Raw genomic sequence first — 18,942 nt, forward strand, 5'->3', positions numbered from 1 at the left:
GAAATGGTTGCTTTCAATAATTTTGTCTGGTTTTATCACTGCTTTTCAGAGAGAGGGTTTGATGAGCTCCCAATGCCATTATTCTAGAAATCCCACCCACATTTCTTCTCTATCAAGAATGAATATGTTTAAATATCCACATATAGCACAGGCCAGACATCAGGTCTCCTGTCCACTCAGATGCTGTTGAGAGTCCTTCCTGGTTCCCTCTACCCCATCTTGGCATTCTAAATCTCCTCTATGCCACACTCTGTGTCACCTCCCAAGCATCCTTCATGCTCACTTTGCCTTGCCTTCTAGACCCCAGATTGAGAGAATCTCTTGAAGTGCCCTGTGTCCCCAGTCACTCCAATGACTCCTCCAGATATCCTCTGGCCCCTGATGCTGCTACGACTGCTTACTGGTGTCTCTCTCCTGACGCTCCAGAGATTCCTTCAGAGTCTCCCATACTACCAGTCAGCCCCTCAACTGACTCCTTCCAAGTTCCTGTGTCCTCAGACATTCCTAAGGCTATTTTCAAGTCACCCATGCCTATACTGAGTAGACTCTTTCTAAGTCTTCCTGCCTGGGCCCTCTGCATGTCCTTCCCTGGCCCCTGTGTGCCCAGACACCCCCACTGCTCCCTCCAAGTCTCCTGTGGCCTCAGGCAGTCCTGCAGCTCCTTCCAAGGCTCTTGTGTCTCAGACACCACTGATTTTACTTCCAAGTCTCCAGGCCCGAAATACTCCAGCACTGCCCTCCAGATCACCTGCTTCCCAGATACCCTTGTGAATGCTTTCAAGCCCTGTGTGCCCCTAGACATTGCAGCAGCTACTCCTATGTCTGCTGTTCACCCAACCACCACTGGGATTCTTTCCTAGGCAGTTGCTATTCCAGACGCTCCCACAAATCCTCCAAGATTCCTCTGTCCCAGATAGTCTTATGACTCTTTCCAAGGGTCCTTTGCCCATAGACATACCAGAGACTCATTTCAAGTGCTCTGTTCCCCAGACACTCTCACGAGTCCTTCCATGTCTCCTTTGCTCTTAGAGTCTTGCACTATCCCTCCTAATTTCCCAGTGTGCCCAGACACTACTAAGACTACTTCCTGACCTTCTGTGCCTCCAAAACCTTTCAGTAACTCCTTCCAGTCTCCAGTGCTCACGGATGCTCCTGCTTGTGCTTCTCAGTCCGATGTGCCCCCAGACACTAGGGCAACACCTTCCAGATTCCTGTGCCCCGGCCCCCAGACACTACTTTGCATCCTTTCAAGTGTCCTCTATGCCCAGATGCTTGTCTGATTCCTCCGAAGTCACCTGTGTCCTCTTGATTCCTTAGAACAGCTCTCCAAGGACCTTGGGCCCCCAAACTCCCCAGTGACTCCTTCCAAGTCTCCTATGCCTGGCATTCCAGTAACTTCTTGCAAGACTCCTATAGCCCTAGACACTACTGCAACCCTTTCCAACTCTCTTGTGTCCCCAGACACTCTTGTGGACACCGCCAAGAGAACTGTGCCCACTATCCACTTTTGCAACTTTCTTCAAGGCTTCTGCAACCCAGACACCCCTGCAATTCTTTCCAGGTCTTCTCTACCCCAGATTCTTACATCCCTTTCCAAGATTCTCACTCCCTCTGAGACTAATGTCACTCTACCCAAGTTTCCTGTTCCCCTAGACACTCTGTAGTGTAAGCCCTAACAGTTGGTTTTCCTTTTATGTAATGCAAGTGCCTGACTTAAGGTTTGATTGCTGAGGCATCCACTTCAAAGATGGCTGTCACAAATAAACACACTGCCAGCCACATGACTAGACAGATAAAGAGCCAGCCCCTTCTGCCCAAAGGCTTCTTTGCATTAGAGATCTTGGTTGATTTTGACAACTGACCACTTGGACTGCTTGTTTTTCTCTTCCTGTGCTTTAAATTTCCACTCTCATGTTTTAAATGTACCAATAACGAGTGAGCCTGCAAAAGTCTAGGCCCCCACCCCCAACCCCAATAAAAGCAGAACCCAGGCCCCTACACTCTCTCTCTACCTGCAACCTTGCTGTGGGCCCAGGTGTGCTGTGTGCTTTCCAGGACTTGTGAGTAATAAACTTTGTCTCTTTCAAAGTGTCCTGATGGTTATTGCTGAGGGTGTCTTACAATCATAATAAGAAGCACAAGGGCCACAGCACTGTTATTGAAGGGCTGAGATCAGCACGCAACTCTCTTGAGACTTCCTCCAAGTCTTCTGCTCACACAGACATCTTTGAGATTCTTTGCAAATACACCTTGTCTTGAGAAACTCCAATGAGTCTTTCCAAAGTCTCCTGTAGCCTCTAGATGCCCCTGTGAGTACTTGCAAGAGTCTTGTGACCTTCCAGATACTCCTTAATTTCTTCCAAGTCTCCTAAGCACCCCTGCCCAGATGCTCCTACAAATCTCTCTCTGACTCCTCAGCCCCCAAGACGAGTGTGATGACCTCCTCTTTACCCACGTCCCTCAGGGACTCCCTTCAGTCTCATTTCCCCAGAATATCCTGTGACTTGGTCCATGTCCCTTGTTGGCAGTTTCTTTAATAAGCATACACTTACCAAATACTCAGCTCACACTCCTGGGCATTTGTCCCAGAAAAATGAAAACTATGTCTATGCAAAAACCTGTACGTGAATGTCCGACTCCTCTATTTTGTATGTGGATCACTGTCACAGCATGGCTGACAAGCGGTGTAGGTCCACACCCGGGATTCAAACCTGTGAACCTGGGCTGCTGAAGTGGAGCAGATCAAACCTTTAACTACTATGCCACAGGACCAGCCCTTTACATTTTTACATTTTATCTGCTTTTGGTGTCAGGGTAGTATTAGCCTCATAAAATAAGTTAGGAAATGTTCTTTTCTCCTCTGTTTTCTGGAAGAGATTGTGTAAAACTGATATAAATTTTCTTCAAATGTTTAGTAGAATAGTCCACTGAAACCAACTGGGCTTGGAGATTTCTTTTTCAGGAACTTGTATATTGTGAACTCAATTTCCTTAATGGTTAACTATTCAGATTATCTATTTTTTTGAGTTTTGGTATCTGGTTTTTGAGGAATTGGTCCATTTCTTCTAAGATACAGAATTCATGAATGTAGTAGAATTGTTCATAGTATTCCCTTCTTACCCTCTTAATGGCTAGAGGATCTATAGTGATATCCTCTGTTTCCTCCCTGATGTTGATGATTTGTATCTTTTCTCTTATTTTTGTTATTCTTGCAAGAGGTTAATCAATTTTATTTTACTTTTTTGAAGAACCAACTTTTAATTTCCTTGATTTATTTGTTGTTTTTTCTGTATGAACTACATTGATTTCTGCTCTTACCTTTATTATTTCCATCCATCTGCTTCATTTGGGTTTATTTTGCTCCACTTTTTCAAGTGTTTTAGATATAAATTTAACTACTGATTTGAAACTTTTTATACCTACTGTGAGCACTTAGTGCCATAAATTTCCCTCTTATCATGGCGTTAGCTGTGTTCCACAAGTTTGATATGTGGTATTTTCATTTCCATTCAGTGCTATGTATTTTTCAATTGTTTCCTTTGAAACAACTTCCTGTTTGACCCATGATTTAGTACTGGGTTATTAAATTTCAGAGTCTTTGGAGGTTTTCCTGTTTCTCTGTTATTTATGCCTAGTTTGATTCCGTGGTTAAAAAATATACTCTTTATGATTTCAATTTTTTAAAAATCTGTTGAGGTGTGTTTTATGGCCTAGGACATGGACTGTCTTGGTGAATGTTTCATGGATGCTTGAAAATCAAACAGGTTTTCTGCTGTCCTTGGTTGGAGTGACCCGTATCTGTCAGTTAGACCCTGGTGCTTGATTACGGTGTTCAGATCTACCGCATCCTTACTGATTTTCCTTCTAATAGTTCTATCAGTTGCTGAGAGAGTAGGGTTGAAGTCCTCAATGACAATGATGAATTTTCTCAATTCTCTTTCAGCTCTATGAGTTCTTGCTTCATTCATTTTGTTATTTGATTCATGCACATTTAGGATTGTTTTATCTTCTTGGTGGATTGATTCCTATATTATTTTGTAATGTCCCTCTTTGCCTCTAGTAAATTTCTTTACTCTGAAGTCTATTGTATCTGACATTAATATAGAAACTTCTGCTTTTTAAAATTAACAATTGCATGGTATATCTTTTCCCACCCTTTTACTTTCAATCTACCTATGTCACTGAATTTGATAAACAGTATATAGTTGGGTTATGTTTTTTTATCCACTCGCACAATCTCTCTTGATTGGTGTGATTAGAACCAATCTTAAGGTAATTAAGGTAATTTCTGATATGTTAGGGCTTAAGTTGGCCTTTGTGTTATTTATTTTACATTTGTTTCATTTAGGTCTCATTTTTCTGTTTCTCTTTTCTAGCTTTTTCTGTGGCTTATTTGATTATTGTTTAAGATTCCATTTGGATTCAATCTTAGTGTTTTTAGTGTATCTCTTATAGTTTTCTTAGTGGTTGCTCTGGGTGTTACAATATACTTACGCTCCTTATCACAGTCTATCAATATCTTACCACTTGGAGTAAAGTGTGAAAATGTCACTTTCATTTAGGTCCCTTTACCTTTCCCACTTTTATTTTTATTTATTTATTTATTTTTTATTTTTTTATTAACCTTTTTTTTAATTGAGTTATTGATAGGTTACAATCTTGTGAAATTTCAGTTGTACATTAATGTTTGTCAGTCATGTTGTAGGTGCACCACTTCACCCTTTGTGCCCACCCCCCACCCCACCTTTCCCCTGGTATCCACTAAACTGTTCTTAGTCCATAATTTTAAATTCCTCATATGAGTGGAGTCATACACAGACTATCTTTCTCTCGCTGGCTTATTTCACTTAATTCTCTCAAGGTCCATCCATGTTATTGCAAATGGAATGATTTTGTTCTGTTTTGGAGCTGAGTAGTATTCCATTGTATATATGTACCACATCTTCTTTATCCATTCGTCTGTTGATGGGCACTTAGGTTGCTTCCACGTCTTGGCTATTATAAACAGTGCTGCAATAAACATTGGGGTGCACAGGACTTTTGGGATTGCTGACTTCAGGCTCTTTGGATAAATACCCAGTAGTGGGATAGCTGGATCGTATGGTAGTTCTATTTTTAGTTTTTTGAGGAATCTCCATACTGTTTTCCATAGTGGCTGCACCAGTTTGTATTCCCACCAGCAGTGTATGAGGGTTCCTTTTTCTCCGCAACCTCTCCAACATTTGTTGCTATTAGTTTTAGATATTTTTGTCATTCTAACGGGTGTAAGGTGATATCTTAGTGTAGTTTTGATTTGCATTTCCCTGATGATCAGCAATGATGAACATCTTTTCATGCGCTTATTGGCCATCAGTATATCTTCTTTGGAGAAATGTCTGTTCATGTCTCCAGCCCATTTTTTGATTCGGTTGTTTGATGTTTTGTGGTTGAGTTGCGAGAGTTCTTTATATATTATGGATATTAAGCCTCTGTCAGATAGATGACTTGCAAATATTTTTTCCCAGTTAGTGGGTTGTTTTTTTGTTTCAATCCTGTTTTCATTTGCCTTGAAGAAGCTCTTTAATCTGACGAAGTCCCATTTGTTTATTCTTTCTATTGTTTCCCTTCTCTGAGAAGGCATGGTGTCCGAAAAGATCCTTTTAATACTGATGTCAAAGAGTGTACTACCTACGTTTTCTTCCAGAAGCCTTATGGTTTCAGGTCTCACCTTTAGGTCTTTAATCCATTTTGAGTTTATTTTTGTGAATGGTGAAAAAGAATGGTCAATTTTCATTCTTTTACATGTGGCTTTCCAGTTTTCCCAGCACCATTTGTTGAAAAGACTTTCTTTTCTCCATTGTATGCCCTCGGCTCCTTTGTCAAAGATAAGCTGTCCATAGATGTGTGGTTTTATTTCTGGGCTTTCAATTCTGTTCCATTGATCTGTGCACCTGTTTTTGTACCAGTACCATGCTGTTTTGGTTACTGTAGCTTTGTAGTATGTTTTGAAGTCAGGGATTGTGATGCCTCCCGTTTTGTTCTTTTTTCTCAGGATTGCTTTAGAAATTCGGGGTCTTTTGTTGCCCCATATGAATTTTAGGATTCTTTGTTCTCATTCTGTAAAGAATGTCATTGGGATTCTGATTGGGATGACGTTGAATCTGTAGATTGCTTTAGGTAGAATGGACATTTTAACTATGTTTATTCTTCCAATCCATGTACATGGAATGTCTTTCCATCTCCTTATGTCGTCATCCAATTCTCTCAGAAAGGCCTTGTAATTTTCATTATATAGGTCCTTCACTTCCTTAGTTAAATTTACCCCAAAGTATTTTATTCTTTTTGTTGCGATTGTGAATGGTATTGTATTCTTGAGTTCTGTTTCTCTTGGTTCATTACTGGAGTATAGAAATGCTACTGATTTATGCAAATTGATTTTATACCCTGCAACTTTGCTGTAGTTGTTGATTACTTCTAACAGTTTTCCAATGGATTCTTTGGGGTTTTCTATATATAAGATCATGTTGTCTGCAAACAGCGAGAGTTTCACTTCTTCCCTCCCTATTTGGATTCCTTTTATTCCTTTTTCTTGCCTGATTGCTCTGGCCAGGACCTCCAGTACTATGTTAAATAAGAGTGGTGATAGAAGGCATCCTTGTCTCGTTCCTGTTTTCAGGGGGATGGGGTTCAGTTTTTGCCCATTGAGTATGATGTTGGCTATGGGTTTGTCATATATGGCCTTTATTATGTTGAGGTAGTTTCCTTCTATGCCCATTTTGTTCAGAGTTTTTATCATAAATGGCTGTTGGATCTTGTCAAATGCCTTCTCTGCATCTATTGAGATGATCATGTGGTTTTTATTCCTCAGTTTGTTGATGTGGTGTATCACATTGATTGATTTGCGGATGTTGAACCATCCCTGTGTCCCTGGTATGAATCCCACCTGATCCTGATGTATGATTCTTTTGATGAATTGTTGAATTCTGGTTGCCAAAATTTTGTTTAGAATTTTTGCATCTATGTTCATCAGTGATATTGGCCTGTAGTTCTCTTTTTTTTTTTTTAAAGATTTTATTTTTTTCCTTTTTCTCCCCAAAGCCCCCAGGTACATAGTTGTATATTCTTCGTTGTGGGTCCTTCTAGTTGTAGCATGTGGGATGCTGCCTCAGCATAGTTTGATGAGCAGTGCCACGTCCGCGCCCAGGATTCGAACCAACGAAACACTGGGCTGCCTGCTGTGGAGCGCGCGAACTTAACCACTCGGCCACGGGGCCAGCCCCTGTAGTTCTCTTTTTTCGTGGTGTCCTTGTCAGGTTTTGGTATCAGTGTGATGTTGGCCTCATAAATGTGTTAGGAAGTGTTCCATCTTCCCTAATTTTTTGGAATAGCTTGAAAAGGATAGGTATTAAATCCTCTCTGAAAGTTTGGTAGAATTACTCAGGAAAGCCATCTGGTCCTGGGGTTTTATTCTTTGGGATGTTTTTGATTGCTGTTTCAATCTCTTTCCTTGTGATTGGTCTGTTCAAATTGTCTGCCTCTTCTTGAGTGAGCTTTGGGAGATTGTAGGAGTCCAAGAATTTATCCATTTCCTCTAGGTTGTCCATTCTGTTGGCATATAGTTTTTTGTAGTATTCTCTTATAATCTGTTGTATTTCTGCAGAGTCTGTTGTTATTTCTCCTCACTTATTTCTGATTTTGTTTATTTGAGCTTTCTTCCTTTTTTTCTTTGTAAGTCTGGCTAGTGGTTTGTCAATTTTATTTATCTTCTCAAAAAACCAGCTCTTTGTCTCATTGATCCTTTCTACTGCCTTTTTCGTTTCAATAGTATTTATTTCTGCTCTGATTTTTATTATTTCTCTCCTTCTGCTGACTTTGGGCTTCATTTGTTCTTTTTTCTCTAGTTCAGTTAGGTGTGCTTTAAGATTGCTTATTTGGGATTTTTCTTGTTTGTTAAGATGTGCCTGTATTGCGATGAATTTTCCTCTTAATACAGCTTTTGCTGTATCCCATATGAGTTGGTATGGCATGCTATCATTTTCATTTGTTTCCAGGTATTTTTTGATTTCTTCTTTAATTTCTTCAATGATCCACTGCTTGTTCAGTAGTGTGTTGTTTAGTCTCCACATCTTTGTGCCTTTCTCAGCTTTTTTCTTGTAATTAATTTCTAGCCTTATAGCACTAAGATCTGAGAAGATACTTGTTATTATTTCAATTTTTTTAAATTTGTAGAGGCTTGCCTTGTTTCCCAACATATGGTCTATCCTAGAGAATGTTCCATGTGCACTTGAGAAGAATGTGTATTCAGCTCTTTCAGGGTGGAGTGATCTATATATGTCTATTAAGTCCAATTGTTTTGGTTTTTCATTCAGCTCCACTATTTCCTTGTTGATTTTCTGTCTGGATGATCTGTCCATTGATGTGAGTGGGGTGTTGAGGTCCCCTACTATTATTGTGTTGTTTTTAACATCTTCCTTTAGGTCTGTTAATAGTTGCTTTATGAATCTTGGTGCTCCTGTGTTGGGTGCATAGATATTTATAAGCGTTATTTCTTCTTGATGAAGTGTCCCTTTGATCATTATATATTGTCCCTCTGTGTCTCTCTTTACCTGTCTTATTTTGAAATCCACTTGGTCTGATATGAGAATTGCAACACCTGCCTTTTTTTCCTTGCTATTTGCTTGAAGTATTGTCCTCCACCCTTTCACCCTGAGTCTGTGTTTGTCCTTGGGGCTGAGGTGTGTTTCCTGGAGGCAACAAATTGTTGGATCTTGTTCTTTAATCCATTTTGCCACTCTGTGTCTTTTTATTGGAGAGTTCAATCCGTTCACATTGAGAGTGATTATTGATGCATGTGGACTTAATGCTGTCAATCTGTCGCTCATTATCTTGTTTTCCTGTGTTTCTTTTCCTGTGTGCTTTAGACTACCCATTTAATACTGCAATTTCTTATGCTGGGTTTCTTAGATTTTTCCTTATCTATGATTTGTGACTCTGTTCTGTACTTTATTTTAGTGTCTACCTTGAAGTTTGTATTTAGAATCTCGTGTATAATATAGTCTATTCTCTGGTGGTCTCTTACTTACTCGACCAATACTGATTTAGACCCTTTGCTCTTCCCCTCCTAAATAATTATTTTCATTTTTTATTCCAACTCGTCTTATTAATTTGTAGTTAGAGTGCTAAGATCGTCCTTGTTTTGGTAGTTTCCTTACCTTTACCCTAATGCTATAGTTGAGTATTTGCTCTCCTGTTCTGGTTCTATCCATCGGTCTCCCTAGTCTGTGGATTGTGTCCCCTTTCTCCCTTTTTTCTTTTTTCAAGTATGAGAGCCTTCTTGAGGATTTCTTGTAATGGAGGGCTTTTAGTTACAAATTCCCTTAACTTTTGTTTGTCTGGAAAAGATTTAATTTCTCCCTCATATCTGAAGGAAATTCTTGCTGGATAGAGTATTCTTGGCTGAAGGTTTTTATCCTTTAAAGCTTTGAATATATCACTCCATTCTCTCCTAGCTTGTAGGGTTTCTGTAGAGAAATCTGCTGACAGTCTGATAGGGGCTCCTTTATAGGTTATTCTCTTTTTTTTTCCTTACTTCCCTGAGTATTCTCTCCTTATCATTCCTATTTGCCAACTTTACTATTATGTGCCTTGCGGTGAGTCTTTTTACACTGACAAATCTAGGAGATCTAAAACCCTCCTCTGCACACATTTCTCCATTGAGCCCTAGATTTGGGAAGTTCTCTTCAATAATTTCATTAAGCACACTTTCTGCTCCATTTTCCTTTTCCATATTCTCGGGAATTCCTATGATCCTTATGTTCTTACTCCTCATTGAATCCATTATCTCTCGGAGATTTTCCTCATTTTTTTAAATTCTTAGTTCTCTTTCTTCCTCTGTCTGGCGCCATTCAGCCTGTCTGTCCTCGATTATGCTAATTTGCTCCTCAATGTTGTCTACACGGGCATTCAGGGAATCCGTATTCTGTTTTATCTGGTCCATTGTGTTTTTCATCTCAAGTAATTCTGTTTGATTCTTCTTTATGATTTCAATCTCTTTTGTGAAGTAACTCCAGAACTCGGCTTGTTTCTCTATCTTTCTCTCTACCTCATTGAGTTTTTTTATTATAGCTGCTCTGAATTCATTATCACTTAGTTTACCTACTTCCAAGTCCTCAGGACTTAATTCTGTGTTTTTATTGTTTTCCTTCTGGTCTGGGGCTTTTATAAATTGCTGGATGGTAGAGGAGCGGTTTCTTCTCATGGTGGTAGAATTCAGTTGCAGTTACAGCCTGTCGCCACTAGATGGGGTTCGAGAGCGGCGTGTTATGAGCTCTCCGCCTTGGGGCAAGATGGCTGCGCCCACTGGCTTTGCTGGGGGGCAGGGGCTGTTACTCACACGCGCCGGTCTGGGTTCAGATCAGTTCTGTTCTCTGGTCTCCCAAGGCCCTTGATTTATGGGGTCCCTGGGATGGAAGCTTTCCCCCCGTCAGCGGGTCTCCACTGAATCAGCGGCAGGAGTCCTGGATGATCCCCTGGTCGCGCAGCCCCTCCCCCGCTCCTTCCCGACCCGCGCCGCAGTGATCGCAGACTCTAGGGGAGGGAGCGATGTTCTCTCTACCGTTCCAGCACCTCCGAGGGTGTAAGCAAGGTTTATGATCTCCGCCTTCTTGGTATTGTAGGTCTCTAACGAGCTGGCATTATGTTTATTCTCTGAAATTCAGTTCTTCCAATCTTTTGTTGTATTTTGGAGGGGAGAGAATCCCGGGTCAGCTCACCCCGCCATTTTGCTCCGCCCACCATCCCTTTCCCACTTTTAAATATCATTGTCTAGAGTACCAGAAGGTATTCTAACTTTTGCTCCAGTCATCACATGTCATTTGAAACACTTGTGGGTAGAAGAACAGCCTATTGTATACACTCATATTTGTGTTCTTTTCACTGTTTTTTCCCCCTTCCTGATGCTCCAGTATTCTTTATCATTTCTTCCATTTGAAGAACTTCCTTTACATAAGGGTAGGTCGGCTAGCAACAAATCCTTTAGGCTTTCCTTCACTTGAGAATGTGTTCACTGTGCCTTCATTTCTGAAGGATAGCTTTGCCAGATATTCATTCTGCAGTTGATGATCTTTTCTTTCAGCACTTGAAGAAAACGTGTTACCTCCTTGTGATCTCCAGTTTCATATAAGGAATCTACTGTCATTTGAATTGGTGTCCTCCTATAGGTAATGACTCATTTCTCTCTGGCTGCTTTCAAGATTTTTTTCTTAGTTTTAGTTTTTAGAATTTTAATTATGACGGCTTAGTGTGGATTTCTTAGGGTTTATTTTGTTTAGTATTCGTTTGGCTTCTTGAATCTGCACATTTATGTCTCTTGCCAAATATGGAAAGTTTTCAGCCATTATTTCTTCAAATACTTTTTCAGTCCTACTTCTTTTCTCTTTCTGGGACTCTGATGAAACAAATGTTAGCTTTTTTGTTCTTGTCCCAGAGATTCTTGTTGTTTTTTTTTCTCAGTCTATTTTCTGTTTAGATTTGCTAAATTCTATTAATCTGTCCTCAAATTCTCTGATTCCATTTTCTGTCATATCAACTCTACCATTGAGCCCATGCAGTGAGTTTTTAAATTTCTTAATTCTATAATTTCCACTTGATTTTTGATATAACTTCTATGTTTTGCTGAGATTTTATACTTTTTCATTTGTTTCAAGAGAACTTGTAATTGTTTCAAGCATTTTTTTAATGATGGCTGCTTTAATGTCCCTGTCAGATAATTCCAATGTCATATTCATCTCAGTGTTGGTGTCAGGTGATTGTCTTTTTCTCATTTAAGTTGTGGTTCCTGGTACTTGGTATGACAGGTAATTGTTTATCGTATCCCACACATTTAGATCTTATGTTGAGAGACTCAGGATCCTATTTAAATATTTCATTTTAGCAGGTTGTCACCCTGTTTTTAGGTTAGCTCCCAGATCCTAGCCTACTTTGGTGGGCTGTGTTTGTTCCAATGACAATGTAATTTTCAGAGCTCTTGCGATGCTATTTAGGTCTGCTTGGCTTATTTTATACCACTATTGCTCTCACTTTTCCTTGCTGGTGTTGGAGAATGTGAAGGAGCTTCCCTAAAGCAGGATGCTTGGTGTCTCTAGGCAGGGGAAATGATGCTCTGGTCCAAAAGAGAACAAAAAGCTTCACAGGTCGAGCTGCTGAGGTGTCAAGATCCCCACCTCCAGTGCCTCCTGGCCACATGGCATCTGTCAGTAAGGGAGGGGAGTCTCTTCCTGGGCTGGGCAGGTTAGGGGGGATGCCCTTGCTGGCATCACCTGGCTGCTAGGTACCTTCCTTCTAGGTGGGGAGTCTCAGGTCTATGGAGATAAAGAGCATTTCCTGGGACAGGTATTCCTGTGGCAGGATCCTCCTGGCTGGTGTCGCCAAACTGCCTGGTATCTCTAGGTGAGGAGAGGGGAGACAGCCCTGTGAGAAAAGAAAGCACTTCCCCCCACCACTGTTAGCAGGGGCCCTAACTGATCCCAGCTGCTGGCATTGCTGAGCTCACCTGGTGTTGTCAGCAGGAGTTCCCTGCCATCCAGGGAGGAATGAACCCACCTGGGCTGTCTTTTGCTAATTTGGGAGCTGGGAAATGCTGGGTCACTTTCTTCTGTCGGGTAGGGGCATGTAAGAAGCACCATCACTATGTTGTTCCCCTATTCCCAAGGTCCATTCTCCAGGAGATAGATCTAATTCCATTTCCTTGGAATATGGGGTGGACTTTAAGATTACTTCTAACAAATAGTGTATGGGGGGCCAGCTCCATGGCCAAGTGGTTAAGTTCGCGCACTCCGCTGCGGCGGCCTAGGGTTCGGATCCTGGGCGCGGACATGGCACTGCTTGTCAGGCCACGTTGAGGCAGCATCCCACATCCCCCAACTAGAAGGATCTGCAACTAAGATATACAACTGTGTACGGGGCTGGGGGGGGGGGGGGTGGGGAGATAAAGCAGAAAAAAAAATAGTGTATGGAAAGAGAAAAATGGTATGTTTACAGTGGAGAATCCTGACAGGCACCACCTTTACCAAATGATCAAGGTTAACATCACCAGGAATAAGTCACATTGGTATCATGTACCCTTTGATATGATACAATAAGGACAGTTCACTTCTGTGGTATTCTTCCCAAAAGTCCATAATGCAAGTCTAATAATGAGAAAACATCAGACAGTTCCCAAATTAGGGATATTCTATAAAATACCTGAAGAATGAAATACATTCTATAAAATACTTGAAGGCCAGCTCTCTTCAAGGGTCAAGGTCATGAAAGAGAAAGAAAAACTGAGACAGTGTCACAGATTAGAGGAGACTATAAAGAGACAGGCTGACTAAATGCAATGTGGGATCCTAAATTGGATCCTAGATCCGAAAACGGACAAGAGTGGAAAACCCAAACACAGTCTGTAGTGCTTAATAGTGTTCTTTCAATGTTAATTTCTTAGCTTTGATAAATGTACGATGATTACATAAGATGTTAATATTAGGAGGAAAAATGAAGTTACTAGTTGGCCCTTGGCATTCTAGTGTAAGCAACAGACTTCATATATTTATGTATTTATTATTGTTATAGACGCATAAGTTTCTCTCTTTTTTCCCCCAATGGTTTATAAGTCATTAGTGTACTCAGTTTGGTGCTCAAATTGTCTCAGACTTGGCCGGTAGGTGAGAAACCCTTCAAACTGGCTGTATCCTAGAGTCATGCTCCACCATGTTTTTTAACACTTCCTTACTTTCTGGCATTACAAGATATTCTGGGATCACCTCATACCTACCCTGCCCTAACCCTGGCAGTGGCCATTAATCCAAGAAGCTATGGTTCCCACAAATGGAAAATGGCGCTAGAGACTAAAATCTGGACACTAGATATACTCACTGCTACTGGAGTATCCTTGCTTCTTGGTCTTTTCAGCAGACAAAGGTAGAAAACATATATGTATCAACACATACACACAAATACATATGCACATGCACACAAATATGCATGTGCACATAAACATGTACAGACACACACATACAAATCTTAGGAATCTTAAGTTCACACCAATACTTCTGATTCCAGCCCATGCTCACAGAATTCTTCCTTGCTTTGTCCCATTCCACAATCGTATGACTTTCCTTCCACATTGAGAACCTTGGCTCCCAACAACAAAGACACATGTACTCATGTACTCAATCCTATAATGCATCAAAAATAGTTTCAGAATTGCTTCATCATATTGCTACAAGAAAAAACCTATGAGAGTTTAGGATTTGTTTGTACTTCTAACACACACATATAAAAATAAACTCTGCCAAGACTGAGGATATATAATCAAACACTACATTCATTATTATCGCCAAATTCTCAATAAGGCTTATACCATTCTGCATTGCTACTGACATAGTATTAAAGTGCCTGTTCCCCCACAGCCTCAACAATACTGAGGACTGTCACACTTTCGAATTTTTGCCTAGCTGATGGGTGAGAAATGGTACCTCACTATAGTTGTAACCTGTAGTTCTCTTATCATGACTGAAGTTAAACATCTTATTTGTGTATACTTCTTTTGGTAAACTGATCATTTCTTTTGTCCACTTTTCTATAGGATTTCTGGTCTTTTCTCTTTGATCTTTAAAAGTTCTTATAAAATGAGGATATTAACCCTTTATCTGTGAAATACATTGATTTATATGTTGACACACTTTTCTTCTAGTCATTTGTCTTTTGATATTACTTATGGTATTTTTTGCCATGCAAAAGTTTTTAAACTTTTGTTTACTCAATCTTATGAATCTTCTATTGCCTCTAGATTTTAAGCCAGCAAAGCCTCTAAGCCTTGGGAAAATGACCTTGTAGTGGCCATTCATTGACCAAGGCAAGGGGACACGGACAGTCTTGGACAGGACATTTGTTAGGCTCTAGGACATTTGTGCTCTGGGGATTAGAAAGAGCAAAGGGCAATGGCTAAAGGGACAGCGCCTTGGCCTGGTTGTAAAGGCAGGTGCTCCAGATCCTGAGCCCCTGACTGGAGGACTGGGGAGGGTTGTGGTTGAAGGCCCTGAGTCCTCAGGTTGGATCGCTGGCAAGTATGCAGAGCTAAAGGGAGAGGCCCAGGGCTGCAGGCATGAGCACTAACAGGTACCCCTCAATCTGCTGTTGGGGTAGCTGAGTGTGTGGCTTGGGGATATCACATGGCTGTTGGAGGACTTAAGAAGGGCTAAGAATGAAGACTATTATAATCTCGTTCTCCCCTCAGGCAGGACCAGTGTCCAGAACAAAACACAGTGACTCTCCCATGGTTCCCAAGAAGCTGAATACCTTGGGGTTTTTGATAGATGAGTGAATGAGCAACATAGCTATGTGTGCAACTTTGTAAAGAAGCAGTTTATTAAAACAAAAGGCCATAAAACACAGAGAGGACTGCTGCTTAGAAAGTAAACCATAAACCGACTATCTTATGAACACGGAAAGAAAGCACCATTTTTTCCCTCCATTCCATTTCGGGAAAGCAGAACACTTCCCAGTGATTTCTGCCATATTCACACTCAAGGGGAAAGGAAAGGTCAGGAGAACAGCTCTTGCGGCAGGAGGTGATGGCCAGACTTGGTCTTCCTATGTCTATGGAGGTGAGACTTCTGGCTAAAGCCACGACCACACTCCCTGCACACGTACGGCTTCTCTCCCGAATGGGTCCGCTGGTGTCTGATGAGAGCTGACTTGAAGCCAAAGCCACGCCCACACACACCACACACACACGGCTTCTCCTCAGAGTGTGTCCTCTGGTCAGAGGTGAGGTTGGACTTCTGGCCCAGTCCTTGCTCACACATTCCGTACACATCAGCCACCTCCCCTGAGTGTGTCCTCTGGTGTCTAGTGAGGAGTGACTTGAAGCCAAAGGTGCGCCCACACTCAGGGCACAGGTACGGCTTCTCCCCTGTGTGTGTCCTCTGGTGCCTGATGAGCGTGACCTTCTGACCAAAGCCACGCCCACACTCGGGGCACACGTAAGGCTTCTCCCCTGTGTGCGTCCTCTGGTGTCCCATGAGGGAGACCTTCTGGCTAAAGCCACGCCCACACTCAGGGCACAGGTAAGGCTTCTCTCCGGTGTGCGTCCTCTGGTGTCTGATGAGGGTGACCTTCTGGCGAAAGCCATGCCCACAGTTGGCACAGACATAAGGCTTCTCCCCTGAGTGTGTGACCTGGTGACTGAGGAGCAGCGACTGCTGCCTGAAACCACGACCACACTCAAGGCACAGGAAGGGCCTCTCACCCGAATGCGAGCTCCGGTGTTGGAGGAGCGATGCCTTCTGGCAGAAGCCTCTCCCACACTCAGGACATATGAAGGGCTTCTCCTCCAAGTGTGTCCTCCGGTGCAGGATGAGGGCAATCTTTTGACGAAAGCCTCGCCCACACTCCTGACAGACAAAGGGTCTCTCCCCGGAGTGTATCCTCCTGTGGTTCGTGAGTGAGGACGTGTACCTGAAGCGTCGCCCACACTCCCTGCACATGTAAGGCTTCTCCCCGGAGTGCTTCCTCTGGTGGATGGTGAGGGAGGACTTCCGGCCAAAGCGTCGCCCACACTCTATACAACTATAAGGCTTCTCCCCAGAGTGCGTCCTCTGGTGCTTGACGAGGTCTGACCTCTGGCAGAAGCCTCTGCCACATTCGGGGCACACATGATGCTTCTGGAGACCAAAGAGGCTTGACTTTGTGCTATGTCCTGGTCTGTATTTTCCACATATGACTGCTCCAGATCCCGAGATGTCTGTCCCCGTGAACGTGGCGTCTGCCTCCTGAGAGCTCATCCCCTGGGTCGGGTCATGATCTATTACTCCACCTCTGTTGCCGTCCACCCAGTCTACTGGCTGACCTTGAGATGGGCTGAAGAATGCCCTCGAAGTCCCGCTGAGCTGCAGACTCCCGAACATGGTGCCAGAGCCTTCTGTCTCTCCATCTTCTGCTTTTCCACTGGAGCAGCGAGGAGCTTGTAGTGGCAAGTGGCTTCCTGCAGATGAGCTTGGGAAGACCTGCGGGGGGTGACCGCACAGCACATATCGTGTGAGGAAGTGCGGACTGGAAAAGGCCACCGGGCAGGAGAGACAGGGCCGGAATTCTGCCTCTGGTTCTGCTGGAGAGAAAGTCTTGGTCAGAGTCAGCACAGGTACCTTGTGGACGGTAACACTCGCCCAGCAGTCATTTCTCAGATGTTCACACAACAAAGACTTCCTTTCCAGACCTACCTTCAGCCCACGGTGACACATTAACGCACCTCCTGTTGCCACACAGAAAACCCACATGGCAAGCTGCCTCTAAAGATCAGCCCAACTAAAACAGCTTCAAGAAAGCATCCCAGGCAACTCCAGCCCTATAAACTGCTGCCTTTGGAGCTACACGTTTCCCCCTGTTCACCAGCCAGTCATTAACACTGAGGTAAACAATATCCACAAATACATGCTTCACTGAAAGTTAAACTAGATGACTTATTACACATTTCTTTTAGTGACTTTTCCTACAGAAAGGATGGGGTCACTACAGGGAGTCACTCAACCCAGAGGCGCCACGGGTGAGGCATATAAAGGAGAGGTCCAAGACCCACGCAGGAAATGAAGCGCTGTGTCCTCCATCCTAAACAAGGATCTCGAGAGGACCATGTGCTGGGCTCTCTGTCAGGAAGTGGGGCCTCCGCAGTGAAACACAGAGACACGGTCTAGGCCTGCAAGCCTTTAAAGGGTTCTGATGATCTCAGTCAATCTCCTATCTGCTTTTCTCAGTTTTCTACAAATTGTTGTAAAAGGAAAAATTTCCATCTACCACCTTGCCTAGGAGATGTCAAATTTGCACGCCCTGCCCCATTACACAAGTTCTATCCACCTGAAGCTGAAGAAAAACATCATGAACCTTAAACAAACTCCACATACCATGCCTTTCCAGACCTACCTGACTCTTTCTTTGCCAACCAAAAATGAGACGTATTTTATGAACCATATACAACAGGGCTCAGCAAACTACAGCCCACCAGGCGTTTCGTAATAAAGGTCTGTGGACCACAGCCACACTCATTCTTTGGGCAGTTCCTATGGCAGCTTTCACAGACAACAGCAAAGCTGAGCAGTTGAGGCAAAGGGCATAAAGGCCACAAAGCCTAAAATACCTACTGTCTGGCCCTTGACAGAAAATGTTTCCCAAAACCTGATCGACAGCACTGACTCAGTCCATCTGTCTGAGATGCCAGCTTTCAGTACTGATAGTAACCACCATGAAACCCCTTCCTTTCCTCCTCAGCAAACTACCCCATGAACTTCGCTCTGTGTGTGTGCATGTTGATAGACCTAGAGCCTCCTGTGAAATGGTCTTGGGAATCACTCACAGGTGCTGACCCCACTGGACTTCCAGATGTGAAAGTGGACATCCTTTCAGTCTTGGTACACAGTTCGGGCCATCAGGGGTCCCACCATGGCTGACCTCTCATCACAAATATGCTCTAGTTCAGCTCACTGAGCCGTCCACATGTTTATCTTATTAAGCTGGGCTGCCCACAGTATGGAAGCTCACGGCAGGTGTGTACATTTCTGGCCAGCAGTTTCCAGTAAATACTCTGTTCTAATTCTAGAGTTCTGACAGCAGAGCTTGCAGCACGAGCTACTGTCCACTTGTCTGTGACTCGATGGGAAGAGTAAAGCGGCCGCTGCCTTCTCCTTGGCTTGTTATACGCCCACTAGGGCATAAAGCCCAAGGCCAGTGTAACCTGCACCTTATTACAGGTGTGCCTTTCAGAGGGAGAGGGAGCCTGCTGTGTGTCTTCTGTGTTCACTGATGACTGGTTTAAATACAGTTAATGTCGCCCTATGGGAACCACGGCCTCTAATAAGAATGTTCACTCAGCCTAATTTTTGTGCCCATCTAGCAATGTGGCAAATTTTAACTGAAAGTGATTTAGAATTG

At 42.8% G+C, this 18,942-nt stretch overlaps 1 protein-coding gene across 7 annotated transcripts in view; it reads right to left on the reverse strand.

The window, feature by feature from the left end:
* Nucleotides 1-15,390: 15,390 nt before the first annotated feature.
* LOC124233886 (zinc finger protein 169-like) overlaps nucleotides 15,391-18,942 on the reverse strand; it is a 57,803-nt gene continuing 54,251 nt past the window's right edge. For 6 of the 7 annotated variants that reach the window (XM_046651155.1, XM_046651161.1, XM_046651156.1 and 3 more), the window contains exon 5: nucleotides 15,391-17,128. In XM_046651155.1, coding sequence (XP_046507111.1) covers nucleotides 15,564-17,128 — 1,565 coding nt within the window. In that variant the 3' untranslated portion in view covers nucleotides 15,391-15,563. The remainder of the gene's footprint in view (nucleotides 17,129-18,942) is intronic. The other variant, XM_046651159.1, reaches the window with a different exon arrangement.

Source organism: Equus quagga, unplaced genomic scaffold, assembly GCF_021613505.1.
Source record: "Equus quagga isolate Etosha38 unplaced genomic scaffold, UCLA_HA_Equagga_1.0 268.2_RagTag, whole genome shotgun sequence".
NCBI classification, from domain to species: domain Eukaryota; kingdom Metazoa; phylum Chordata; class Mammalia; order Perissodactyla; family Equidae; genus Equus; species Equus quagga.